General features: G+C 40.9%; 2 protein-coding genes across 3 annotated transcripts; one reads left to right on the top strand and one right to left on the bottom strand.

Moving 5' to 3' along the window:
• Nucleotides 1-71: 71 nt before the first annotated feature.
• LOC308284554 (G-protein-signaling modulator 2-like) lies at nucleotides 72-20,016 on the top strand. Of its 2 annotated transcripts, none has more exons than XM_080725214.1 (15): nucleotides 72-184; nucleotides 6,425-6,646; nucleotides 6,981-7,116; nucleotides 7,661-7,800; nucleotides 9,704-9,827; nucleotides 10,369-10,484; nucleotides 11,347-11,502; nucleotides 11,725-11,833; nucleotides 12,327-12,489; nucleotides 13,438-13,517; nucleotides 14,041-14,226; nucleotides 14,512-14,674; nucleotides 15,496-15,642; nucleotides 15,742-15,857; nucleotides 19,372-20,016. In XM_080725214.1, the coding sequence occupies exons 2-15, from the start codon at nucleotides 6,426-6,428 to the stop codon at nucleotides 19,537-19,539; spliced, it is 2,025 nt and encodes a 674-aa protein (XP_080581340.1). In that variant the 5' UTR covers nucleotides 72-184; nucleotide 6,425; the 3' UTR covers nucleotides 19,540-20,016. The 2 variants fall into 2 exon arrangements, with proteins under 2 accessions (XP_080581340.1, XP_080581339.1); XM_080725213.1 differs by lacking the exon at nucleotides 72-184 and adding an exon at nucleotides 2,087-2,125.
• Nucleotides 20,017-20,812: 796 nt separating this feature from the next.
• mcoln3b (mucolipin TRP cation channel 3b) lies at nucleotides 20,813-26,333 on the bottom strand (the record flags this gene model as incomplete). Its single annotated transcript, XM_080727568.1, has 13 exons — nucleotides 20,813-20,852; nucleotides 20,952-21,082; nucleotides 21,171-21,377; nucleotides 22,309-22,431; nucleotides 23,427-23,528; nucleotides 23,640-23,789; nucleotides 23,909-24,021; nucleotides 24,169-24,268; nucleotides 24,587-24,683; nucleotides 24,813-24,891; nucleotides 25,048-25,201; nucleotides 25,774-25,941; nucleotides 26,127-26,333. 13 exons carry the CDS (start codon nucleotides 26,331-26,333, stop codon nucleotides 20,813-20,815), a joined length of 1,671 nt encoding a protein of 556 aa, XP_080583694.1.
• Nucleotides 26,334-27,886: the final 1,553 nt, after the last annotated feature.

The raw sequence follows: 27,886 nt of genomic DNA on the forward strand, positions 1-27,886 counted from the left end.
TGGGCAAGCAAAGCCAACTCCGGCTGCTTGCCCCAAAAATCTAATCTACAAGATAACAACAGATGACTGGAGTGGATTCAGTGGAAACGGGTCGCGTTATGTTGAAGATCACCGGAGGCTGGATTTGATTACAAGGCGTGGCTTTTCTAGCTCTGCTTCTCAGTGATGCCGTTTCTTTCTTCAGGTGGGTTAACTGTTACTGGCTGGCTGGAAATAACTGAGTGAAACTGGTAAACATCTGGAAGTCAAAAAGTTTTAACTAGGTAGTTGAGTTACTTATCACCCTTGAAGTCATAGCCTACATATATGGACGCGCGCAGTGAGGTGAGGTAAGATGTTGTTTTATTTGTACCCTGTGCAAAACGTTACTATTGCGTCTTTGTATGTCATTTTTGTAATGCTATGTCTCAGGTTTCTGTCAGCTCGCACCACTGCGATGTCAACATTGAAAACGTATAGCTGGGAAATGATTTAAATTACATAACAGAAGTGTGTAGGCTACTGCGTATGCCACACTGTACACAGTACACACCAATAAACTAAAGTGTGTTCCAGTTTTTCCAGTGAAACAACAGAACGTGTGGAATCATGTTCTGGCCCCAACGTCCACGTTGACTGCGAGCATAGAAAATCGCGAGTAATTATGTGAAGGTTCATACCAAACATGTCATCAGTCAGTCACGGATGTCAGCGGCATGAACTGATCCTACAGGATATTAAGCATGATCCCATGGAATATAGGGTCCTGCTTGTTCGAGCACCTCATGTAAAAGGGGTTTCATTTACCTTGGTCAATGGAGCTTTTGTGGTTTGACACTTCCTTTTAGCCACTTGAACACCCGAGCTATAGCATCCCAGAAGTCTCTGGGCGAACATTCTGCAAAAAAGGCAGATCTATCCTGACTGGTGCATTTGTATACTCTCTGAGTTGCAGAGTGCAGACCCATAAGGGTCCATTTGGTTCCTAACTATAATTTAGCTGGGGACCCTCTGGAATTCCCTCAATGACCCCAAGGGGTCCCCGGACCCCACTTTGAGAACCAACCAATGGTCTTGTTAGTAGATCCCTGGGGGACCCTGTCACCATGCATGCAGGGTCAACTATGGTTTACTTTAAATGGTTAGAAAATATGCAAACTATCCACTCAACATTTCCACACTTATAACACTTTAAAACGAGTCAGGAACTGAAGATGAGACTGACTACGCTATTATAGTATTTTCTACAAACCCACAGCACAGCCACCTAACTTTACATCATGTTCTGGTATTTTACCTCAGACACACTTTCTGTAACTGACCCCAACCTCAACCGCAACCCTGAAGGAACATACATCGGGCTGAGCAAACATACTAAGTCTACAGGAATACAGGATATTCTTGTATAAATTCAGTATCAATTCAGTATACTCAACTTTCTGTTGAGTAATAGCCTGTAAGTTCCCTATTTCTAAGTGAGTTTACTAAATACGAAACTAGATGACTAAAATACGAAACAGAAATGTTTACATTTTGTCCAAGGACTGTGACTAGCAATATATTATGTGTTGATGAATGTTATGAAGAGTATTGATACTGGCTTTAGTTCAGATGTATTGTAAATAGGCCACTGGGACAACATTTAGTTTGAATGTAGTTGAAATATTACATGCCCTACATGTATATCAGTGGCCCTTAAGAGTTGTGTCTACTCCTTGATCTGTTTGTGTTGGGTAATACCATGAGTGTTGTCATTTACTGGCACAGGTGAACACATCCTTTCTCATATTTCGTCTCGAATTTCTGGAGTGAGGAGGCAGAGAGAGACTGGGGTGTCACCGGTCTACTCTAAAGGCTAGATCCTCCCACTCTGCCTTTTTGAGGTGGTGTTCCACTTTCACTTGAAGGCTTTCAAACAATGAATTTGAGATCAGCCTATTTTGTAAGCAGCCAGAGTTACTTTGTTCGTTTTGTCGTGTGCGTTGCTGTTGACAGGGATGCCTCATGTCTGTCCTCTGGCTGTGTTTATTCAGGGAGGGTGTCACTGTCAATAGGACTGCTGAGCTGCCCAATACACTGTCATGTATAGTGGCACTTTTCTGGACAGTGCAAAGGACAGGGAGCACGAACTTCATGCCTGCCACAGGTAGGCACTAGGCAGTATATGTGTAGAAAAACTAGCTGATGTTATCAGTCGTGAGATTCTGCAGTACTACTAACTAGGCTATGCTTTCATTGTACACAATGACTATTAGCTGATATTGCTTATTTCTTTCAGTGTGTTGACATTCTTTAAATGTTCTTTGATATTTCATTTTAGATTTAGATTCAACAAAATGGGTATTTCATCATGTCAGTGCAGAACTATACGGAGTAGAGATGAGAATCTTTATGTGATTGTTATGCTAAGTTTACATAGTTTAGCCTTTCAGCAGAACTTGTGAATGGCCAATCATGTTTGCACCACCAGTATATTTGTTATGAGCCCTGCTTATAATTGAGCCATATTGAATATCTTGTTGAGTATGTCACAGTAAAAACCTACTCCTGTGTTCACTGTAGATGCATTTCTTAAATTAAGTCACTCAATAGAATTGCCTGGATGCATGTCTAGTCACGTCAATGTAGCAGATTGGTATGAATCCCTGTCCCTATAAATTCCATTTTGATACATTCACCCTGTCTTCTTTACTACATGGATGGGCTGAATAGTGGCTACTAGCAGCGTTGTTTGTTGCCCAGACTGCCTAGTGCCTACAATTACTTCTTAAGGGCTTTACAATAAAGGTCACTAAAGCCCTAATTTACATCTCCTGTACTCCAGAGGGCTCTTGGATTTGTAGCCAGACTAGCCATGCTACATTAGTGGTGAGCTGTTCACTGGCATCATGTCAACTGAGGTTACTGCCTTGATGTCACCTGGCTCATCTGAGAGCTCGTATTCAATTCAAAACTTTTTTAATCCCACTGTCACAATGAGTTTCGAGCAGCTTGTTGTAACAAGAAACACAGTAAACATACAAACAAGTAAGTACTCCAAAGAGCTAATGTGGGATAATGATGATTACATATTGCCAAGTAACATGATAAAATAACTTGAGAATTAGTTTTTAGAAGGAACTGACTAGACTATGTTTTAGCTCTCCTGGAGGGCACCTTGGGATACTTACTCATCCTAGTTAATTCAGACAAGTGGATTTCTCTTGGTAGAGCACCCTTACGTGTGATCCATGGGAAGGGAGGTCTGGGTGGGTATATTAGTATAAGCACCCTTACGTGTGATCCATGGTAAGGGAGGTCTGGGTATATATAAGCACCTTTACGTGTGATTCATTGGGAAGGGAGTTACATAATGCATTGAGTTTCTCTGTCCATCTGATCATGCACTGTTCTGGAATCTGCTATGCTTTTTGACCCTTTGCTAGCTAGGCCTCAAGTGTCATTGTGTTGGTAGGCGGTATTAAATTGAGCCACTTTGTTTAAATTGGTCATACAAGCTGATGTTAAGCTGATTCCCTGGCAGGCAGGCGGTCACTGAATGATGATTTCACAGGCTGTTAAATGGTCAAATATCCAAAGCCTGTTACAATGTGCATTGCATTCACCCATTCACACACCGATGGCGGAGCGGAGGAAACCATGCAAGGCACCAACCTGCTCATCATGAACAGTTAGGGGTTGTCCAGTGTCTTCCTCAAGGACACTAACAGTACAGTCGGGATCGAACCGGGGACCTTCCGTTTCCCAAGCGGCCGCTCGACCTCCTGAACGGCTGCCGCCCCTTCTGTTGTTTCAAAGAGCATTAGGACTCCCCACAGCCACTATAATCACTATTGATCCTCTGGGCTAATTGGAAGTGACACACCATCAGGTGGATCAGAGACACAGGCTACTGACTGACGACGGAGGTGTCAAGAAAGATAGCTCTCCACACTAAACCTATCTGACCACTGTGTCTGTCTCTCTGACCACCTCTACGATGGAATAACCCACAGTTAAGCTACACTTAACAAGACTATGCCACCTCACTGACAGTTGAGGTGAGTGGGACACACACAGCAGATTAAGTCCTTTGTTATGCTGCAGGTTGGCAAGGCGCGTTTAGAGACGGCAGCAGAAAAGGAAACCCTTAATGCGCTAGTGTGTCACCGTGGTAGTGTGCGTATGCTCAAGGAGAGAAGCTGAGGGCCACATTTGTTGATCTTCACCTGAGATAGTGATTTCAGAAGGTTGGGATGTCTATCATATCACGTTGTCTAGACCGTATCAGATCGAGAGGGCGAGGCAAGAGGTATGTGGGTCAGAAATGTGATCTATTTGTAGTGAGATATTAATTTTAAGTTGTATTGACATTAGATAGGACAATTTACATTACTGTGTCTAGGAATCACGGTCTACTTCTACCTTAGTACATCCTACATTATCAATATGAACTTGTCCAAAGGTTGTACATAACAAGTCAACGTTGTGACTCCTTTTTTTCTGTTCTCAGTCACTTCTAACTCAATTGTAGCAACTGATGATTTGTCTACAGTTGTCACAGTACTACCACTATGGAGATGTTCGTATTATTGTACTATAAAGCGACTTTAGGTAATTAGAAAAGCGCTGTATAAATAGTTCTGAACTATTATTATTGTTATGTATTGTACTGTATGTCATGGATGGATGGAGCAGGAGCAGTGAGGAATCTGTCTGCCAGACCAGTCTAACTCACAGGAGAAAAGAAAACATCCAACCAACCACAAGCATGTCATGGGAAAATATTAACATTTCTTTAGAAGCCTTATTAACTCCTGAGCCTTTATAGTACCAAGAGACCATGACTGTACACATACAGAATGAGGGTTGTGATTGATGGGACTGCTTATGTAATCCATTTGGCCTCTGTAGCACCTGCAAATAATGTGCCCAAGGGGTCAACGTGAGCGTTGCATTGCATCGTAGCATAGCCTGTTCTTGGATTTCTTTTAACTTCTGACTAGGGCTGTCACAATTATGACATTTTACATGACGATTAATTGCCACTCAAATAATTGCGATTAACGATTTAATTGTGTTTTTGTCGTTGGCAATTACATTTCTGTTTGGCTTTTAGGCTTTGAAGTTGCACATGGTAGATATACAAAGAAATTAATTACATATTTGACAACTTTATACTTAAAAAAGAACAATGATAGTGGAAATAGCCGATCTACAAGCTCACAACGCGTCACATCGCGTCACGTTGTGAGCTTGTAGATCTGCTATTTCCACATTTTTTGACTTTCTTTTTTAAATATATGAACATTTTGCAACATGGAAACGATTATGAAAAATAATCGCGATTATGTCAAATAATCGCGATTATACGATTATGTAATAATTGTGACAGCCCTAGGTCAACATATCATAGCATAGCCTGTTCTTGGATTTCTTTTAACTTCTGAGTTGTAGAATAACTGTTCTTGAGTTTTTTGTTATGGGCAGAAGGAGAGAGGGAAAAAAAAGAAATGGTTTTAAATTTCACAGGAAGGGCGTGTAAGATATAAGATGCTGGACCTCACCAGTCACCAGTCACCACAAACACGTCTGAGTCTACTACTTTGTGTTCTTGGTGAAACCTTAGGCACACATTTTCATTCCAAGGTATTTTGGGATTCGTTGGAGTTCCCTGACAGGAAAATGGAACATCCTATTTTAGACTCTCTTCTTTCTTGTTGTTACAAACTGTCTGAAACCGTCTCCTGCTAAATGTCTAGTCTACCTTGCATGAATGCTGCCAATCGAGGTAAAGGAGCTAACGGTGGACTGGGGACTTAACAGTAGACTCCCCTTGACCCTCCTGCATGTCTTAAAAGCGGTCAGACTTTAAAGGTGTCTGGCTGGCTGGCTCTGATTCAGTGCATGAAACTAAGACCAAGTACCGTATTTTTCTGTTCCATGACAATTAATACTGATGATGCCGGGGACGGATTTAAAACAAAATGAATAGTATATCCTTGGATAGTTCTGTGACCTTAATTTAAACAATTAAATTAAGGGCTATACAGGGATATACAATACAGTACAGTCTATTTTATATTATATAATAGCCTATGTAGCACATAGGCTCTGATACCTGACCCTGACCTGATATGTCCCTGGTTTGACTCCTGGGCCGGGCGGACCATTACATTATGCTGCCACTCCCCTACTATCTGCTTGTTTCCTGTCTCTCTCCAATACTATCAATAAAGTCAGAAAAAGTACAGTGTGCGACCTGAGCTGTACTTGCATTTCTTACATTTTCCGGCTCAGTGGCCAAATGTGGTCATTACTGAAGATTTACTTTCTCTCTTAGTTTTTTCATGCAGCAGCATCTTCAGTAATACATTTTTTCATTAACAGTTTTGTTGAGAAATAAATAACTTTTACTTTAAGCTGGACTGAGTACTCTCTCCTCCCCTGATTATCTTCTCTGCAGGATGGAAGCATCGTGTCTGGAACTAGCTCTAGAAGGTGAGAGGCTGTGTAAGGCTGGTGACTACCGTGCTGCCGTCTCCTTCTTTGAGTCTGCTATCCAAGTTGGAACGGAGGACCTTCAGATCCTCAGTGCCATCTACAGCCAGCTCGGCAATGCCTACTTCCACCTACAGGAGTATGGTAAAGCACTGGAGTACCACCGCCATGACCTCACACTTACCAGGTAAACTGTTCCACCGTCCTAGTTTAACTGCGTAAGCTTGCACTCACTGTAAACACTTCCATAAGCTTCCTGTCATTAAATGGTGCCTCGCAGTTAGCTAAACTTTGCCATTGTAATGACCTTATAAAGTAATAAATAGTATCCACTCTGACATGATCTACTTTGGTTACAAGGTAAATAGTTTAAAGTTGATCACAGTTGCGTTTCGAGAAACTGTGCATTTTGCACCTGAGGCAAATTGTGTTTGTAACTGAGACAAATCATTGTAATCCGAAACAAGTACAATGAGCTTGTCTTTATTTTTATACCATTCATAGTTTGTCTTTTTTCCCAGAACAATAGGGGATGACCTTGGAGAAGCCAAAGCCAGTGGTAATCTTGGCAACACATTGAAGCTTCTGGGTAGGTTTGATGAAGCAGTGGTTTGTTGCCAAAGACACTTGGAAATCACCAGATCCATGTATGATAGGGTGAGTATAATAGAAATGATATGAAATAATCCATCATGTTAGTTAATGTCAATGCAATATTAGTTTGGGAAGCCTTTTTTTAGATGTTCAAATTCAGATAACAGCCATTTGATCAATCCATGTTCTATGTCCTGCAGAGAAGAAGCACATCAGTTCTTTGGCATATAGGTTTCGAATTGAGTGCTTTGAGTGAATGTGTTAACATGAAAAGTAATTGGTAAAAGTTGGATAAACTAAAATAAGCACATTAATTGTGCTATTTTTAAAAGATGGACAGGTGGTTAAAAGCCCAATGTCCTTTGATTACATGCATTTACAACTAAATCGATCCTGTGATGTTGTTTTAAATCGTACCACAACATGGCATCCAACCATGGAATAGCTTGGGTACACGCCAGGACTGTGGAACAGCTGCGTACTACCAGCATCTTGAATAGTTTGCCAGCCCACTTGCAAATGGAGGGTCTGGCGACAGTGTATTTTAAGTGTATAATTACAATGTTGGTTACACTTATTCAGTGAAAATCTCATGTGCACGCTGTAGGTTGGACAGGCTCGAGCGCTGTATAATTTTGGGAATGTTTACCACGCCAAGGGAAAGAGCATCTGCTGGATTGGAGCTGAGCCTGGCGAGTTCCCGGAGGAAGCCAGGGCCGCTCTGAAGAAAGCCACAGAGTTCTATGAGTGAGTTGGTGACGGTGCTGTTTACGCCAGTTCTGAACATCTGATTTTCATTTGATTTTTAGGGCTGCAACTATCAATTATTTTCTTAGTGATTTGTTTTTTTTTTAATAGATAAAAAGGATTATACATCAATGAATCAATGCAAAACAATTCCAGTGTATCACTTATAATCAACGAAATCATTTAATTAACTAGCGGTACTTAAGATCTATTAAAACCTTTGCCGATATACTAGCCATTATTTGACAGCGGTCAGCTTATCTGCAATTATACAGCCAATGTGTCCGACACCTTAACGACCCTACACCGCCAGACTTCACACGACACCCTAATCTGAAATGAAAGGAAAGTTTATCCTTATTAGAAGAAAGAACTCCATACCTTCCAGAATTTTTGGTGGAACCATTCAGGGACAGTCTAATTTTCTCTAATTTATGAAAATATAGGATGTCTCTCATCCAATGAGTATGGGAGGGAAGATTAGCCTCCTTCTTAGCTTTAGAGAGGGAAGGCAACGAATGGAAAACCCCAAACAATGCACCAACAGCAGGTGGTTCCACATTTCCCCCCGATATCTCTGACAAAGAAATGAGTGGAGTGATGGATGAAGCCAAAACGTATATACTATGTATGAGGTCTGCTTGATTCAATGTGGATTGGGGTGCAGCGAGCATGTTGACATCTATCACAGGCTGACAATACATTCTCATGAATTCTAGATAACCAAGCCTTGGTTTAGTAAATATGATGCACTTTGCATTGAATAAGAGAGCGTCTCGCACAAAAATAAGACCCATGAACACGTTTCAAAACCTCCTCCCAAACTTCCTCTGAGATCTCTTCCCCCAAATACTCCTCCCATAGCTTTCACACGGTTTAATGACTCTGGGCGTAATAGACGAATCAAATCATAAATATATGAAATGAAGATTATTATTTTTATTTTTTTACCACTTCTAATAATTAAAAAAATAACAGATCGACAACCTTATCTTGATGTGTTGTGACTTGTTGCGAGCTTGTAGATTACTTGTGGGTTGAAAATCTTGAATCATATCGAAAGTGTAAACTTGTGACCTGACGGTCGCTTATCTCCCGATAAGGGAGTCTTAAGGGCTTTGCACACAGACACGTTTTTCTTTTCCGCACGGAAAAAACTGACAATTTCATCTTTTTAAAGAAAACAATGATTTGGCAGGTGGCTGCGGCTGTGCGTTTTTTCCCGATCTAACCCAGTTCGATTTGTGCGTCTTGTTGCATGCGGTAAAAACTCATTGACTCCTTTTATGACTCCTTTTCGGATCCGCAGTGTGGATTCCGCACAGCCTTGTGCACCAAATCCAATGCGTTTTTAATCATGCAGCAAACGGAAAAAACGCAACGGTCCTGTGTGCAAAGCCCTTTACTGGTTAGAATTTATTCAGCACTTTTTGACAAAACAGTCAAAATATTGTTAATCAGGGAGTTAGGATTTTGCATTGCATTAACACGTAGCATACTCAATTCACTGACTTGAAATGAAAGGAGCCAGACTGGCTGAGATCAGAATGGCAGGTAGGCTGCGTGTGGTCCACTCAATGTCCTTAAAATGTAAACATTTTAAGTAAACATTTTAATCTCTGAAGTGCAGGGACTTATTAAGCCACTCCGATTTCAAAAAGGGAAATTATTACCCCCAAATAATGCTGGATTGAGCTGCTGGCTTATTGAATGTTGTTTATTATATAGTCTTAGTCTATAATGCAAAAGTTTCGAATGTTTTGTTTTCTATCATAAAAAAAAGAAAAACGTGCAGTTGTATTTCATATGAATGTATGAAATATATGTATATGTACATATGTGTAATGGTATTTATGTATTAATGTAATACTAGTAATGTGCTTTGTGTTGGTGCTTTATGAAGAGCAAACCTGGCCCTGGTGACAGAGCTGTGTGATCATGCAGCTCAGGGTCGAACCTATGGGAACCTGGGGAACACCTTCTACCTGCTTGGGGATTTTGAAAATGCAGTGGCTGCCCACGAAAAGGTTGGCACTAGCTCTGTTACCTGTTGCACATCTACAATGTCAGCTAATTGGAAAAGAGAGGAAAATGTAAAGATTACGTATACAAACATGTTGTATACGATTATTGTGCCAGTTGAACCACTTACCTGCTGACCCTATTTTCGACATGTCATTGTCCAAAAAATGCCAAAGAAATATATTCAAAGCTTGGCCTTTTAATTTTTTTTTTTTTTTTTGCTATTTTGCTATAGGCTGAAGCTATATGCCTATGTGGGGGTCCTCATTGGCATGGAAAGGTCTGGGAACCCCTGACCTAACCAGCACCCATTAAATTGTTGTGTAGCCTAGTTCTTTTCCCTTAAAGTTAAATTACAATAAACCTTAGTTTCCTGTAATTTAGCTCTTTATATCCCACAACGTTATCCAGATGCATTTCCAATACTAGTGGTTACAGTATGTAGACATTACTTTCCTTCTTTCTTGCCTCAAAATGTTGCTATTTTATCTTGACCATTGTGTCAGATTGTAACATGCACCCTATACTGTTTTCCCTGGTTTGCAGCGCCTGCAGATCGCTAAAGAGTTTGGGGATAAATCTGCTGAGAGGAGGGCCCACTGTAACCTTGGAAATGCATACATCTTTTTGGGCCAGTTTGACATGGCTGCTCGTCATTACAAGTGAGTTAACCCGTCTTCTCCTCTCCCCTTGTGGAAAAGATTACCGGGTTATTTTCAATGCATAAACAAAGTATTCTGTCTATTGTGATTCTTAGTTTCAGCATTTCAGAATGTCTGTCCTTTATTGCCATCTATGCTATATACAGTCAGGCAGTGGTAGAAAGTAACATTTACTCAAGTACTGCAAAAGAGATATATACTTTTGCTTTGCTGGAATTGAGTATTCCAATTGTCTATACATTTACTTATACTCCACTACATCTCAGAGGCAAATAGCTCACAAGGTTGTGAGCTTGTAGATATATTTTCAAAGTTTTTTTTATTTTTTTATTTATCAATTTTAGACATAACTTGTGAAATGGGACATTCTGCATAATGAGAAAATGTACTTTTGGTACTTTAAGTATATTTTGATGCCAATACTTTTCTACCTTTACTGAAGTACATTTTTAATACCAGACTTTTACTTGTAACAGTTTCTACATTGCACTATTGATGCTTTTACTTAAAGGGCCATTTCACCCCTGGGACAACCCAATCTTATTTTATTGTTGTTTGGGAGACGATCAACATGCAAAACGCATCACTAGTACATGCTGAAATACTAAAATATCTCAAAACACAGATTGAACACAAAAAATAACTCAGGATTGTGTTGATAGTCTCCCAAACAATAATAGAATAAGATTGGGTTGTCCCAGAGGTGAAATGGCCCTTTAAGTAAAACTGTATACAGGCAATACCTCTGTAGTCAACAGGGAGGGAAAAAGAGACAAAATATCTGATCATGCACTGCCCCCACCACCCTAGACATTCTTTGACCTACCTCTACTCTCCCCCTCCCCCTCATTCTGCCCCCTAGGAGGACTCTGCAGCTAGCCAGGCTTTTGAAGGACAGGGCCGTGGAAGCCCAGGCCTGTTACAGCCTGGGCAACACCTACACACTACTCCGGGACTATGAGAGGGCCATCGATTACCACCTTAAACACTTGGTCATTGCCCAGGACCTCAAAGACAGGTACATGCCACAGGTGGATAGGATTCGTTTTGCTCGGGGTTATTTCAGGACATATAATTCATGTTTCTTCTGCAGGTTTCCTATTTTCCCATTGTCTTATTATTTATTTCAGACTTGCTTCACTGTAGTTTATGATACAGAATGGGCAACAATGCATTGGTTTACCTTATACATACCCACATTGGGAGTTACTTTGCTCATTTCCCTTTTGTCTTCCTGCAGGGTCGGGGAGGGCAGAGCGTGCTGGAGTCTCGGAAATGCTCACACTGCCCTGGGGAATCACGAGCAGGCCATGCACTTTGCTGAGAAACATCTGGAAATTGCCAGAGAGGTGATTGTTGACTGTTTATTGCATTCTATGTAGGAGAGCACAATCAGCTGTGCCATCTGCCACAACCCCACCTGGTGGGCATCTAAAGAACAACAGGGAAAGTGCAGACAGACAAAATTTTACCTATATGCAAAATGACAGTTCCTGGTGATGTTGTGCCATTATGTTTTAGTTGATTTTGATTATTGATTGGTAGTGTTCGGTTGCCACATTTGTATTTGAACAAATGTGGCAATAACTTAAACTTCATGAGTGAGACTGATTTATACTACATACATTATATTACATGTGCCAAAAACAGCTTAGCTTGTTCATCTGCTATTTTTGGCACAGGTCACCATCAAATGACAAAATATAAATTAGTCATACTCATTACTGTACTGAAAAAAGCCTAGATCATCTGTAGGCACTGACACCAGCAGTGTATTCGTCTCATTTACTGTATTACCGCTTCAGTCGGCTTCATCAACATTTTATCATCTCATTGCTCTAGATTGGAGACAAAAGTGGTGAGGTGACAGCCACAATGAATTTGTCGGACCTACGACTGGTTGTAAGCCTCAAGTCCAACACCAACAGTCACCTCAACAGCCACTACAACACCAACACGAATAGCTCTGCTCTGTCAGGCCACCAGGGACACTACCCCTTCTCAGGTAAATGTACAGGGTCATTTCTCAATGGCGGGTCCGGGGACCAACAGCAGTCCAAAATGGAAAATAGTTGCAACCTTACTTATATCTTAGCTCATGTTTTTTCTTTTTTTTATCAAGTCTACAATAGTAGTTTCTGTTTAACAATTTTGCTGCCATGTTAAACATAGCTGTAGTAAGCAGCTGCCAAATTGTCCTTACCTTTTAACGTGGGCACGTGCACGCATAGTGCATGATCTGTGCGCGACTCATGTAGTAGACCGGTAGACAAGATGACAGCTTTCGAATAAAAAAAAATCCATTGGAATTGACAAATCCGTTGCCAGGCAGTTACCCCTGCTGTATCCGCCAGTGTTACATAAGAAAACATTGGACACGGCCAGCTGTGCGCTATGGTAACACGTGGACACGTTCGCGCACATAGCAGACGATATGTGCGCGGATCATATGCCAGGCGAGCACAAGAATCAAACAGCTATCAAATAAAAAAAAACGCATGAAAAAAGACGATGAAATGACCGTGCTGCTCCTTCCTCTGTTTACAATGTAAATAGATGGGACGGAAGCTACGATTTGACGTCAGACCGGATATGGAAATCTAGATCCGGTCTAAACAGAAAATACGACGGGATACAGTTAGGAGGCGGGCCTAAAGAGCCAGAACCGGCTATAATCAGCGACCATACTTTTAATCGTTTCATAATGATTAAAGCTAATTAAATTTCCGGGATCGACGGGCATCGCAGCGTGGTACAGCGGGAAATCAACGGTTTCGAGTCGACGGGATCGTGGGAAATGAGTTAAATGAGAAAGCTTTGCACAACTAAAATATCTGTTTTGGGCAAGTGCATAGACAAAAATAAGAATAATGCAGTCCTGCACACTGCTTTGCTGTAGCAGGGATGACAGAGGTCTATGACTAAAATATTGAGTGTTGTGTCTTTGTTTCAGGTCTCGGGAGTCTCGAATCACAGTCGGGGGAAGGAGACAGTACAGAAAACTTGGGACCAAGCCCTGACATAAATCCTGCTGTATGTATTCATCCATATTCAGTATTTATACAGCCAAACACAGATACACGCACACTGCACAAGGGATAATACGTAAAATGTAATATTATAAGCAAACATGTTGATAAACAAATGATGCACAAAATAAAATCAAGAAAATGTCACAAAGAAGACGGTTTTACCTATGGCCAAACCGCACCAATGCAATTAATCGCAACTCTGTGCAACAAAACAGTTTTAAGGCATGTCACACCAATGCAACTCCTTGCAACTGCCATTGGGGATAATGGTTTGCGAATAGTTGCAAGTAGCTGCATGTTGCAAAGAGTTGCATTGGTGTGGACTGGCCTTTAGTGGTAAAACATTTGCAAACTTTCTTTGGCTCTACTGGAAGAATGTACAACTCACTGCAGTACAGTAGTGAGTTACAGTAGCTCTTGTTTGAATCATAAAATACATTTCTTTTCAGGGCTGTGATGATGTGTTTGATTCAGGTGAGCTTTGTTTCTAACATTATACATTTTCATGTATAACCAATGGACAGGAACAGGATGAAGATGAATTCAACAAATCTCCCAAACATAACTCAATCAAGGCCTCAACAAAACGTTTCCTCTTCAACCGCCTGAAAAGCAAGAAGCAAAAGAACAGCAAATCTCCTTCCAAAGACCAGCAGGAAGGCAGCAATACGCCTCCATCTCCTGAGTTGGCCAGATCAGCTTCACCTAAGGTACTGTATTTCTTAACTACTTTCAACCTGGAGTCCTATGTTGGGCATGTCATATTGATACTGTATGTCATACAGATTAGAATCTGACACATTTCTTGTCTCTTACTGACACTTTTCACAAATAAGGCAGATAAAGCAGAAATACCAATAATTAACTATCTTAAAAATGTTGCATGGCGGTTGTCGGTGTGTGTGCGCGTGTGGTGTGTTTTTAATGTACTTTTTTTTAGCTTGTTATGTTCCTATCATTTGGTTTTCATTTGATGGTTGTTTACCTGTTTGCAGACAGGACCGCCAGACACGCTGGGTGAAGATGACTTTTTTGACCTGCTGTCACGCTTCCAGAGCAACAGAATGGAAGACCAAAGGTGCTCCCTATTGAACGGCCAAAGCCGCCTCCCTGACACCCCCTCCCCCTCGACCACCCCACCTGTAGCTGAGAGAAAATGTGAGTTTAGCCTCCTCTGAAATTAATCTCCCGGACCCTGTCTTCCCCTCATTTAGGAGTAAATAACCTTCTGACCTAGAAGAATCCCGCAAAATGTTGTGAGCTTGTGGATACTTGCTGTTTTTGAAAAATGTGGAATTTGGTCAACAGCAGACAAGTAGGAGTAATTCCACTCCTGAGGGCATTGGAAAACTCTGACTGCTTTCTTCTCATTCTAGTATTCAGTGTGTTCTTGTTATGTTATTGCAAAGTTAAATTATTTTCATATTCCTCCTCATTGCTTTGTAGAAAATGTAAAAAGGGTAGAAACATTCTTTTGTAACATGGCAATAATGTTTCTTTTTACATTCTGGCTGAACAAACGTTTCTTAAATTGCTAAATAATTCATATGAGAGCACTCCGATTTCAGCGTGGATTTACGAACACACCTTAAATCATTGTGATTAATTCATGCAGATTTCACTGTGATATAAATACCTGAGGTTAATGTTTTGTATGGATATACCACTAAATCACTATTTTATACTTTCAAAATGGTTCAAATTGCTCAAATATAGTACAAGCTCACAATGCTCAATGCACATTGCAACATGTGAACCTCGAGATGTGCTACTGTTGCAATCTTTGAACTTTTTTCTTTTTAATTTTCTAAAATCTTCAGTTATAAATTACGCCAAGTTCAAGTGATTAAATGTAACTCTCTAATGCCCAACCCCACTGTACATTTTATTCTTACGGATAAAAGTAAGGAAAACAACAATGTAACTGCCATCCTCCTCATTATTAAATGTGATAGATTATTGATATCTCTTGTGTGTAGGTATTTTGGGAGGCGAGACACCGTCCCAGGACCCTGGTCATTCCCAGGTCCGTCGTCGGGACGACCAGAGAGCCAGCCTCAGTCATTTTCCTGGTTTGCGACTCAGCAGCTCCGAACCTCCTCACACAAATCCAGGCAACGCACATGGTAATTAAAAAGAATGGGGGTTTTGGACACTGTGCCCATCAATGTTTTCTCTTTTGCTTTTGCCTTTTTTTTTGACCCATCCATATTTTGGCCTCAAAGGCCCTTCCTCCCACACAGATCCTCCACACATACCCTCCCTCTGCCAGCGTCTGGAGGCCAATGCTGAGCACCCAGATGGGGATGATGTCTTCTTTGATATGCTTCTCAAGTGCCAGGTAAAACAAAGCAGTCAGAGCGGGACATTCTATGTGCTTGTCTATATCCTACCCAGGGTACCCGCGGATCTTGAAAAGCATTGAAAAGTATTGAATTTAGTTTTGCAAATTCAAGGCCTTAAAATGTCTTAAAAAGTATGGAATACTGTGAGTGGGGGTATTGAATTTTATCTGGGGCAGAATGAATAAACGTGTCGCAAACAGACTTGATGCGTTTCACTCCGTATCTTTTTTTTCTGGTTCTGAACCGTCCGACGTAGAGTATGTGCAACAGGCTGGACGCTAGCTGCCGCTGCACGAGCAGCAGCTGTAACCTGACACCATTCACACCAAGCGTTAGCCTAGCTTAGCTTAGCTATACTATAGCCTGGGTGTCTGTCGTTGTGCAGGTCTGCAAGCTCATAACGTGTCACTTTGTGACTCAAAGTACTACGGATTTTAACGGTGAAGTTATGGAATTCGCTCTGTATGGATGGCAGTGTCCAAAAGATGAAATCACAGGAATAATGGAAGTCACTGGAGTTTTACATCATGCAAACAGCAGGTAGGCAACTATGCAGTAATTGTCAATAAACGTTTGCTTACGTTGTCTTGTATCAAAATAAGCAACGGAACACTTGTTATGTTCGCAAATCAGAGATTCAATGGGATTTATTTTCACTCACAAAAGTTATCCATATAGATGCTTATGCAATACTTCGGGGCAATGTTTGTTTGGGACAGACGCAACATATCATGATTGGTGTTCATGGCAGTACTAGTAGGCGGAGGTTTCTCCACTACTGCGCAGTGTTTCTCTCATAACATTACCCACGTGTGGGATCGGTTCAGTCAGCGACAATAAGGAGTTTTAGTTTAGTTGATAGTTGTGAAGAAAGGCTCGGACGTGCTCAGCGCGGTCAAAAACAAATGGATGTGGGCTTGGCTGGATGAAAAGGTTGACACAGGAAAGCCATTCAGGTCCTGGTGTCAAAATCTGCGAGATCCAGGAGCCTGTTTCTGTTGTTTTTTTTTGCTTTAACCCCTGAGAACAGGCAGATAACAGTGCAGGGACCAAAATGGCAACACTGATAACAAAGTCTAACTCAACGAGGAGACAGGCAAAGGACAAGAGAGAGGAGATCTTAGCCATAGATGGTGAAATTGATAAGGCAGTTGAGCTACGACACATCTTGAAAATCATGTCCATGTAATAATTGTGACAGGCCTCTCCCCCTCTCTCTATCCTCGCTGCTCGACCCCTCTCTCTATGCTCTCTTCTTTTTCCCCCTCTCTGGCAGAAATGATGTACAGCATATAGATTGTTAATTGTTAAGATTGTTTTAAGTGATACTGAGTGACATTGGGGTGTCAAACTCATTTTGGACTACAGGCTGGTTTGGGTCAAATTGGACAGGTCCTGTGCAGTATTGCTGTGAGTACTGGGATTGTACTAAAATGAATTGGGAGAGATGATTTTCTTTTGAATTTGAAAGGTCAAAGTTACAGTGAAGGTCAATATTTGCCCACATAATTGTTGAAGAGACCGGAATAAGAATATTGGTTGTCCAGGTTTGCATGTGCATTTGAGTATTCCTACTGTATATGGTAGCTTTTTACTGACACACTGCTTTGCCACTGACAAACACTGCTTTGTCTCTGATTTATGAATGTGGCCTTACATTTGACGATTATTTTGCCGCGGTAATGGTATTGAATTTGTCTTTTTAGAGGTATTAAAAAGCCTTAAAAAGTATTGAATTTGAACTTGGGAAATGTGCAGATACCCTGATCCTACCTCCAAGACTTCAGTCATTGCAGAATGCTATTAGTCTTTATTTATATTTGTCTGAATCCCCTGAATTGTTTTGTTATGGTCTTGGATAGCAGCAAAGTCATCTTGGTTGATGGACACAGAAAAACTAAGATAGAAATCACAACTATGCCTCAGCGTATTATGTTATGTTAGGAATGAAAGGATGGGTTGAGTTGAGTCACTTCTAGGTCAGTGTGACCAATATTGTTGTACAATATGGTTAGTTATACTTTGCTATACTTTTGCAGGTTCTGCACTACATTCTGTCTGCATCAAAAAAGTGCAGCACCTCACAACATGGCGGCCACCGCCCATTCAGTTCATTGGACAGGTGGCGCCAACTTGTGAGGTTCCGCCGCTCTTTCTGGATATGATAATGAAGCACCAGAGACAGAGAAAAGCTGATTGACTGACTGACTGACTGATTCTTGGCTGTCAGCCAGCTCAATTTGTCTCAGGTGTTGCACATTACTCACATATCCGGCTGCCCCGGGGTGCCACCCTGTGGCCCCTCCATGTGCAACTGACAACAAACTATGGTAGAGATGAAACCTGGATTCACACCAAGTACTCTGATCTGGAACTGGGTCCACTTGCCAGATGCTTTGATTAGCGTGAACACTGGTGTACTGTACTCGGGGACAGATCAACATCCATACTCGGGTCCACTTCACTCGAGTGGTATATCGCTTTGGATAAAGGTGCCATATAAATGCACCATTTACCATGTTTGTATCTGGCAAGCCACAATACCCAAACACAGGACGTCCACGAGATCTGACAACAATGTTCATGTGAGGTGACCATGCCCACTTAAAGGAGTAGTTCACCACTTTTCAACCTGTCTTCATATAATAGGTCCTCACTAATGGTCATGATAAAATATCACCATTTTTTTCTACTTAGTCCAAGTCTCCTAGGAGAGCTGGGGGAAGTTCAGAATCCATAGTCTTGTGACAAAATCATTTTCCCAAAAAAAAAAAAAAATCAATATTTTTGAAAAAAAAAAAATAGATTTTTATTATCGCGAGAACAATGGCTTCCACTTTAAAATTGCAACTTTTCAGGAATAGAAAGCCTGCAGTTTCTATAAGCTGGATTGGCAATCGATGATGTCACAAGACTATGGGTTTCTGACCTGCCCACAGCCCTCCTCTGAAAAAAAAAAAAAGAAAAGCTATTTTTGAGTGAGGATCAATTATATGAACATAGGTTGAAAAGTGGTGGAGTGCCCCTTTAAGTGTATATCACTGCATACCATTGGAAAGGTTTGGACCTTCTCTATTGAAGATCATTGGTATAAGCCCAGGGCTAAACTTTGACCTCTGACTTGAAATTGTTTGACAACTTATCACTACTGTATATTTGATGTATGTACAAAAGAAGCTGCTACTCATATTATTGTACCACTTTATTGCCTTAAATGCTTCAATTGAAAATCAAATAAACAAAGTTTTAAAAAAAAATGTTTGACAACAGTACTGTCCAAGTCTGTTTGGAGTGTAATAAAGCTGTTGTTGGATACAATCCATATACGTTTTTTCAGGAATAAAGAAAATACTACTCAAATGCTCAGTTTTGACATTTTAGGTCTGTACATATTCTACATGTTAAAGCTAAAGCAATTTTATTTTATAATTCTCCATTTCATCCCCACCATGTTCACTGCTTGTGATCTGTGTTATCAGTATCGCTCAATCTTCTTTCCCTCCCTTTCAGAGCTCCAGACTAGACGACCAGCGATGTGCTGCTCCACCTCCTCCCAGTAGGGGTCCCACTGTCCCAGATGAGGACTTTTTCAACCTCATCCTGCGCTCACAGGCCAGTAGGATAGAAGAGCAGAGGGTGCCACTGCAGCCTGGCTCCACTCAGTCCAAACCAGACTGACCCGGTGGGGGCGTGTGTGCCTGTGCGGGGCACGTCTCTTTTACATCCAGTATTCCTGTTCTTCCATAAGCTCTACCATGGTTTATTTCTTGACATACAGTGCATGTCACTCAGCGTGCATCTCTACTGATGCCTTTCAGGGATGCTATAAAGAATACGGAGCCTTTGGTGTAATACTGGACATTTAAACTATTATAATCAAAAAGAGATCTTAATTTATGTTGTAGCCTTTGTTTTCACAGCACCACTAAGGCCTACTCTTAACTATGCAAGTATGAATTATGCCACTTGGAGCAACCACCAAACCTAAAGAGGATGTAGTTTGGTTCTTTGGGTTTAATTCAAGGTATTCTGTATCCCAAGATCAGAAGTGATGGCAAAGAGATTTCTACTTTAATCAGGGTGAAGATCTTCTGTTAGGGAATATGACTCTGATAAAACCACAGCCTTTCAGGAAGTACCAAAGTGCAGCATATATTTAAGTACATCCTTCACAGAAGTCGACATGTTCAGCGCTTCTCCAGGAAATTCAATTTGAGCCCCATCTTCCACTCCTTGGAACTCCTTACCATAATGTATAAACAAATGTGCAATGAATTGTTCAAAGGGGCTTGGCATTTTGACAAGCTCAAACTTATCTTTGAATTAAATGTTAGGGAGAAAATAAAACTCGACTCATCAGAAAAATTACCGATGATTCTTTTCTTTTTTTGCATTTATTCAACCTTGATTTAAGATGTATGAAATACAGGGCGATTTCTCCTGCTGGAAAGTTCAGTAACATTTCTGTACTGTGGATATGGGTCGCTGTTCATTCTTTTGTGCATCATATCCATCTAGTGACGTTTCAACTGCATTCTTAGTGGCTGGGTGGCAAGCGATTCTTTGCCAGCCTAACTACACCCGACTAGATTATAGATGGCAGTTATACATTTGTAACCAATAAAACCTAGTTGTACAGAAAAACACAGCATAGCACATCCACATGTGGACGCAAACCAATGGCTCATTCAGAATATAAAAACTGAAAACGGTAGAAGTGCAAAACAAGTACAGTAAAATAGATCATAGATTGTAGTGAAAGTGTATGGCCTTTTCAGCACGACTATTTTAAGCATGTGCCATTTATTGCACTTTGCCAGCACTCCGCTTTTGATTACACCGGTAATGGGAGCTTAACATGCAAGTTCCTTAGTCAGTGGACACAAGGCCTTCATACATTAAAGTGCATGTACTGTAGATTTGAGTATACAGTATAGAGAACAGGGACATGTCATGCGTCAGAGGTCAGCCTCTCTTGGTGTTCCTTGCATCTGAAAGGAAAATAATTATAAATTACATAAAACTTCCACAAAATGGTTAAACAAAGCCAACTACATTTCCAACCCCATAAAAGCCATCTTTATCCGTACCTAGGCATGCAGCAGTTAAAGAAGCAGCCACTCTTGTCCTCTACTCTGTATACACCCGAGTTTGGATGATCTTTACACTCTGACAAGAACCACTGTAGCTCAGATGTTGGATCTCCACTCTCTTGCTGTTGCTAAAATATATAAATCAAAAACTTTGATTAATATACTTTTGGACGTTTGGAAATGGGGGTTTAAAACAAGAATTCAGTATGTGTTTACCTTGATGGTGTCATAGGTGTTGGTTATGAGAGTGATGAACAGGCTTAGGATCATGTAGATGAAGAGAGACACAAAGGAATAGAGGTACACCCTGCTGAAGATCCACACCAGCCTGCTTTTATGTTGCATGTTCTTAAAAGTGGGGTACATGTCGTCACCGTTGATCAGGGAGAACAGACACTCTGACACGGTGTTCAAGGTCCGGAACTAGGCCAAACAAAAGAGTTAAATTATGTCAGCAGGGTCATCTCATCCCTTCATTTGCAGTATTGTACTGTATCAGCTCTGTTGGAATTCGGTTTAGGGCTCTCACAATTATTACATAATCATCTAATCGCATTATTTGAGGTAATCGCAATTATTTTGCATAATCGTCATAATCATTTCCATGTTGAGAAATGATAAACACTTTCAAAAAGTAGTGGAAATAGCAGATCTACAAGCTCACAACGCGTTGCATCGCGATGCGTTGTGAGCTTGTAGATCGGCTATTTCCACTACTAATGTTCTTTTTTAAGTATAAAGTTAAGTTTTTAAAGTAATTTCTTTGTATATTGAGATTATGTGTCATACAGTATCTGCCAGGTGCAACTTCAAAGCCTACAAGCCAAATAGAAATGTAATTGTCAACGACAAATACACAATTAAATCGTTAATCGCAATTATTTGAGTGACAATCGCCATGTAAAATGTCATAATCATGACAGCCCTACTTATGTTGTATCCTACTCTTGGCCTAGCAGCCGGGAAAGACTCATTTCAGAGCAATAAGAGTTATAACACAAAACCCACCCAGGGAAAACTAAATCCACCAGGGGAAACCAGAACCTACAGATGGAGCTGGGAAGAGGCGTCAGACAATGGAAAAGGAATGCTTAATACTTGAACCCTAGCGTCCTTATTATAGGCTTTTAATAATAGGCAAACATTCGGCCAACATAGCCGATCTACAACAACATGTCGTGCAACGTGTTGTGAGCTTGTAGATAGGCTATTTTCACCGAATAGATTTGATGTAGAAGGGGGCAAAAGGATTGGACCAATATTGGTCAGCTGCTAGTTTGTTACATAACCCACTCCAGTCAATCTGCCAGAACTCGCTCACAGGCGACACCTAATTTATGTGAAAACTACTTGCCTTCTCATGATATGGGCCAAGGACAATCCATCCACAGAAACAGTAGCTCAGGTAGATTATCCCAGCACAGCAGATAAATCGTATAACATTTGGGAAAGCAGCCCTTAGTGTCAAGATGAGAGTCTGTCAGATAGTCACAGAACAGGAAAAAAATTATAAAGAGAAAACTAGATCCATGTACGTTTAGTAGCAGTAGCTTTATTATGTTCTAGACTAGTATTATAAAAGGTATGCTGAACACACCAATACAATATAGTCTTGTTAGTGTGGTAGCCCAATCAGGGACGAGCATTTCTGGCCACGTCATCATTAACAGCCAATGAAGGACCAGCATTCCTGGTGATGCCAGTGGTGATGCCAGTGGTGAGCACACCTCATGGCGCGCTCTGCTGGTGCACAAGTAGGCTATACATGGCCTACTTGTGCACAGTTCTTTTTTTTTATTATAATTTTTATCCCACGATTTTGCAACCCTTTTTCACCCAGTGCCAATTGCCTATGTAATCCTGGGCTCTGCTCTCCCTCTGCCACGCCTGGGGAGACAACGGACTGACCTCATGCTTCCTTCAATGCATGAGTAGTCCAAGTTGTTTCTTTTCACCTGACAGGGGGGATTTCCCCGGGATGGACGTAGCGCGTGGAAGGAACACGTTATTCCAACCAGTTCCTTTCCCCTCCATCAAGCGCCCCGGCTGGCCAGGGGGAGGCATTATTGAGACCAGGATTACTGCATGTTTTTGTGAGGGTATCAACCCTACACAGAAAGGCCCTATCGCCGACCCCACCTTGGGTGTGGGCGCTGATGACGCGGAGGGAGAAACACGCCCCCAGCACCCACAGTGTCACCCGGCGGGAATCGAACCCAGGACCTTCTAGCTGTGAGGCGAAGCGCTAACCACTGCGCCACCGTGCCCTCGCTTGTGCACAGTTCTAGTCTTTATTTATTCTGCTTACAGTAAGTGAGTGAACATCTTCAGTCTAATGATTATGGCGATGGCATTGTATGGTCATTGATTTCAGTCATTACGCTGAGGAAGACTCTTGCCCCGCTATTGCTTTGGGTTTGACAACACTCAAAAGCAAACAAATTTCAACAACAAAAAAAGACCCAGTCTTACATTGTACTTCTTAAAGTAGCCCATATAGCGGATGACACCTATCCAGACGAACATGGTGCCTGTGCCAAGGAAGATGCTGCACACATCGTAGCTCGTCAGTGCCTGAAAGAAAGTGTGCAATCCCATCTTTGTACCAGATTGAAGGACCCAGTAGACTGGCTGTTACTGTTAAGTTAGCCTAGCCCTAATAATATTATACCAACTTTTAATCACCTTGGTCTGAATCTCTATTTTGAGAACTGAGCCAATGATGGTCAGTGTGTCACTGAAGATGATCATTAAATACCAGCCATTTAGAAACTCCAGCCTGTCTGACCAGGATACTTCTTTACCATTGTGGTTCCTGTAGTAGATTGTGTACTCCTATGAAGAATAGAAAACATACAATGTAACAAGTAGTTTCATATAAGGTAGAGAACAGTGCAAGGGGTGACAAAAGGGAAAGAAATAAACATTTTGTTTTGTGTGTTTAGTTAACTTACAAACTGCAGATGTAGCCCATTGAGCACAGATCGAGTGCAGAGGGTTAGCGATGTGATGCACATTATGATGATGAAGCAGTCAAACAGGAGTGTTAGGTATATGCTTCTAGCAGCTGAGAACACAGACATTTTCTTTGATCATTTCCTCTTAAAAAAGTATCAAGAAGGACTCTCAATATGGCAACCTTCATAAAAACTGAAATTCTGCCAGACCGCAGATGCCTTCTTACATCCAGTGCACTAAACTAGTATATACTTACTTGCCCCAGTTACTTTCCAGTCTCTACATTCATTGATCTCCACATCATTGTCCAGGTCAACCTTTATTCTGCCACTGTGGGCTTGGTTGTTGAAAAAGATCTGTTACCCAAAGTGGTATTCAAAGGGAAGCAGATCATTTTACAAAGGGTTACATTCAGACAGCCAAACCCTATTGCTAAACATTCACATGCCAAACCCTGTAAAGCTTCACACACTTACACATGAAAGCACCCTTAAATAGTTTAGATTTCAGTCCCACAGTTAGCTTAAATGGATTAAGCAATGAAAACTACCACATTGTATATGAATGTTTAAACACTTCGCAAAACTATTGTTACAGTTAAGGCAGCAAGGAAACAGTCTGCGTCACATGGAAACAAATGAACTCAAGCCACAAAGACAGGTCAAGTGACATACCGTCACATTGAAGTCATAGCAATCTGGCAGCTCTCTGTGTCTCACTGTCTGCAGGTTTATAGCCTTGAGGACAAATGTGATTGTCACAGACAGCAATCTGAAAGTCAAATAAAGCAAGGCAAGTTAGAACAGACAGGAATTGTCATTTAATGTCATACACCGATAACTAACATCTATGTTCTAGTTTCTCTCTCGCAGCAATATAACATTTATAGTGTTAACCTACCTTGTAAAATGTAGTTCAAAATCTACCGGTAGTGCATCTCTTGCAGACTGATGGGACATTGGATAAATCTGCAGACAGTCTACGAGGCAGGACATTAATTTAAAATAATTATTTCATTTGTATACTATAGGAAACATTTCTTTCACTTATTCCATTAATTAGTCAATAGACTTAGACAAAAAAACTATTGTAAAATATCAAACCATATCATCACTAATAAAGATCCATATCCTACCAGTTTCCACCGTGGCATCTATTTCAAAGGTCTCATTTCCAGGATAGATGGTACCATTTCTGTAGTAAGCTTGACACAGAGACATGGGGGTGTACATTCCACCGCTCCTCTCATACGCATGATTTCCTACGGAGATGTTGCGTAGCCGTCCATACTACAAATGAGCCATTCAATAATAGAAAACTCTCAGATGGTATGTACAGTACAGTCATCAAACTTACGTGAATAAACCCAAGATAGCCACTGTAGCCTACAGGAGTACACTGTAAAATCGGCAGTGTTCAATTATCAATCTTAAAAAATGTACACTCAGGATTTTAAAACTTAACCTGAGATAAATGGTAAGACAGCCTAGATGATAGCCAAAGAATAATTGGTTTGTCTTGAAGAGTAATTTTGAAGAGCAGTTTTATTTGAGTTAATCTTATCTGAGCATAATTCACTTCAACACTAAATTCATGTGTAGTGTGACCAGGTCAAAGTCCTAGAACTTTATAGGGGTTTGAGCTCCTGTATATAAGCAAAGTAATAAAATTTCATCAATAATTGACGACAGTATAAAACAAAAGGTTTTGTATTGCCACGCACCAAAACAAAGATTTAGGAATAAGGAACTACTTGCAGACTTTGACTTCAAGGGGTGTAAAAATAAAAAAAAAGTAACAAGCATGACATCATTTTCGTAATTCCAATAACATGAAACCAAACAATATTGCCACCAAGTACCTGTTCAATGACGAAGTAGATATGGTCATAGACATCCGTCTGTTTGTATAGAGCATATGTGTCCATGCCTCCATCAACATAATCTTTTAGGAAGAGGTGCTTGAATGTCATCAGATTTTCTTCCTTGAAGGTGACGACCATCTGGTTGCTCAGTCCAAAAGACACCAACTGGCATGAGAACAATTAAGAGTCAGTAACATGTACAACTTCAGCTGTGCCCCCAAACCAGTGATTCTTAAACGTTTTCATTTCGTTCCATTTCTGTCTGAGTTACAGACCCGCAAGTGGAACCCCCCTGAGGGTCCCTGGACCGCACTATGAGAACCACTGTTGTAAACAGCATTCAGACCCACCTGAATGGTGACTATGGCGATTTTGATGACCTGCAGGATGAGCTTCCATGGTTTACGACCACGAGCGTGGTACTTCTCACATGGGTTCATGAAATAGTATTTGATCTTCCTCCTGAGGTTCTCCACGTTCTCATGGTCCTGGTTGTCCCAGGAAGGGAGGCCACTTGTCCCACACACTGATGAGTACATGTCACTGGACTCCTCCATGTCTGAAATGTGATGACAACATGGACCTCATAAGTTTTAAGGGATAGACGAATGCGGGGTTAACATGATGGGATAAGGAACATCTATCCTACGTGGCTTAATGCACCTTGTATTTACATTTAGTTCTTTTTTTAAATATTTGTATTTGGGATTTTATGCCTTTAGGACAGTATAGAAACTATAGATAGACAGGAAACGGGGAGAGAGATGGGGAGCGACATGCAGCAAACGGGACTCTAACTTACGACACGCCACCAGGCATCAGAGCTTAGGTGGTATGCGCCCAGACCGCTAGGCCAGCCCAGCGGGCATCCCTATATTTAGTTCTTTGAGCTACATTCTAAACAAAGATGCCAAAATGTCTGTGGTGGGAACAAAACAAAATTGGCAAATTAAAGAGTAACCCCTCCTCCCCCCTCAAATGCTTAATACATTACTAGTATACATAGCTATATGGAAACTGAGCTTAATGCTTTGTGGACTTGAATGGACATTAAAATGCCAGAGGGCAGCCAGCTGTATCAGGTATCGGCTGTTGCTTATTGCAGTGCAGTTCTTCCGTGTAAATGTCTGAAATACAAGTTAACATGAATCCATCCAACATAGTAGCCAAAAATAAACAAAACACTTAATGAAGCCTTCAAAGCTGCAGCATCACCTGGATGTAAATAGGCACCAAAAACAAAAACCTGTGGAATAGGCTACTTCCCATTAAAGCTACAAGGCCCATTCCCACTGGGCCAGATAACAGATAAAAAAAAATCTCTTTCTCTAGATATTTTTCCATTCAAAGTTGATGGTAGATAAAGATAAAAAAATTGCCACAGATAAAAGTATCTGTGGCAAATATCTGTGGTGGATATTTTTTTTATCTGTATCTACCATCCACTTTGAATGGAAAAATATGAAAGATTTTTTTATCTGTTATCTGGCCCAGTGGGAATGGGCCTATAGTCTCAAATCTCTTCACAGTCAATGCCTGGCGACTGTGACAATCAAAACATGGAGAGAGAGAGCTTTGAAATCCTCTTATCAAGTTGCATGGGAGGCTTCAATCCCCCAAATTAAGAATTACTAGTCCTTACCCGTTCAAAGATATGAGCTCCGAAATGATGTGCAGTGTTATGGGGTGTGCACTGTGCACACAGTATATGAGGGATGGAAAGTAACTTTCTGGTGCATGATAATATGTAGGAGCATCAATGTAAGAAATACCTGTTTCGTTTAAAGGCTACAGAGATACTGTGTACCGATCTACATGACAACATCTGAAAGATGCTAGATGCAGAATAGATATGCCTCATGCTAGATGCAGAATAGATAGTAGTTACACCATAAAAATGCTAATATACAGCATATGATTTGTGAAAGTGACAAATGGGCTTCACAGTTATGTCAGGTGTGTTCATATGCTAATGGTGATGCGATTTCAGATCAATTGCTCCAGCCACTGAGGAGAAACGCTGTGACAGACACTCAGACAGACAGACAGACAGACAGACAGACAGACACTCACTCAGACAGACATTCGCAAAATTATAGTATAGATAATC

The sequence above is a fragment of the Nannobrachium achirus genome (genome assembly GCF_963921795.1).
Source record: "Nannobrachium achirus genome assembly, chromosome: 1".
NCBI lineage: Eukaryota > Metazoa > Chordata > Actinopteri > Myctophiformes > Myctophidae > Nannobrachium > Nannobrachium achirus.

What these genes read in the sequence shown, in the direction of transcription:
- LOC308284554 (XM_080725214.1), top strand. Translation starts at nt 6,426, where the DNA reads ATGGAAGCATCGTGTCTGGAACTAGCTCTAGAAGGTGAGAGGCTGTGT. An exon ending in GCCCAGGACCTCAAAGACAG is followed by an intron (nt 11,503 to 11,724) that starts GTACATGCCACA and finishes GTCTTCCTGCAG; the next exon opens with GGTCGGGGAGGGCAGAGCGT. An exon ending in AAATCCAGGCAACGCACATG is followed by an intron (nt 15,643 to 15,741) that starts GTAATTAAAAAG and finishes TTGGCCTCAAAG; the next exon opens with GCCCTTCCTCCCACACAGAT.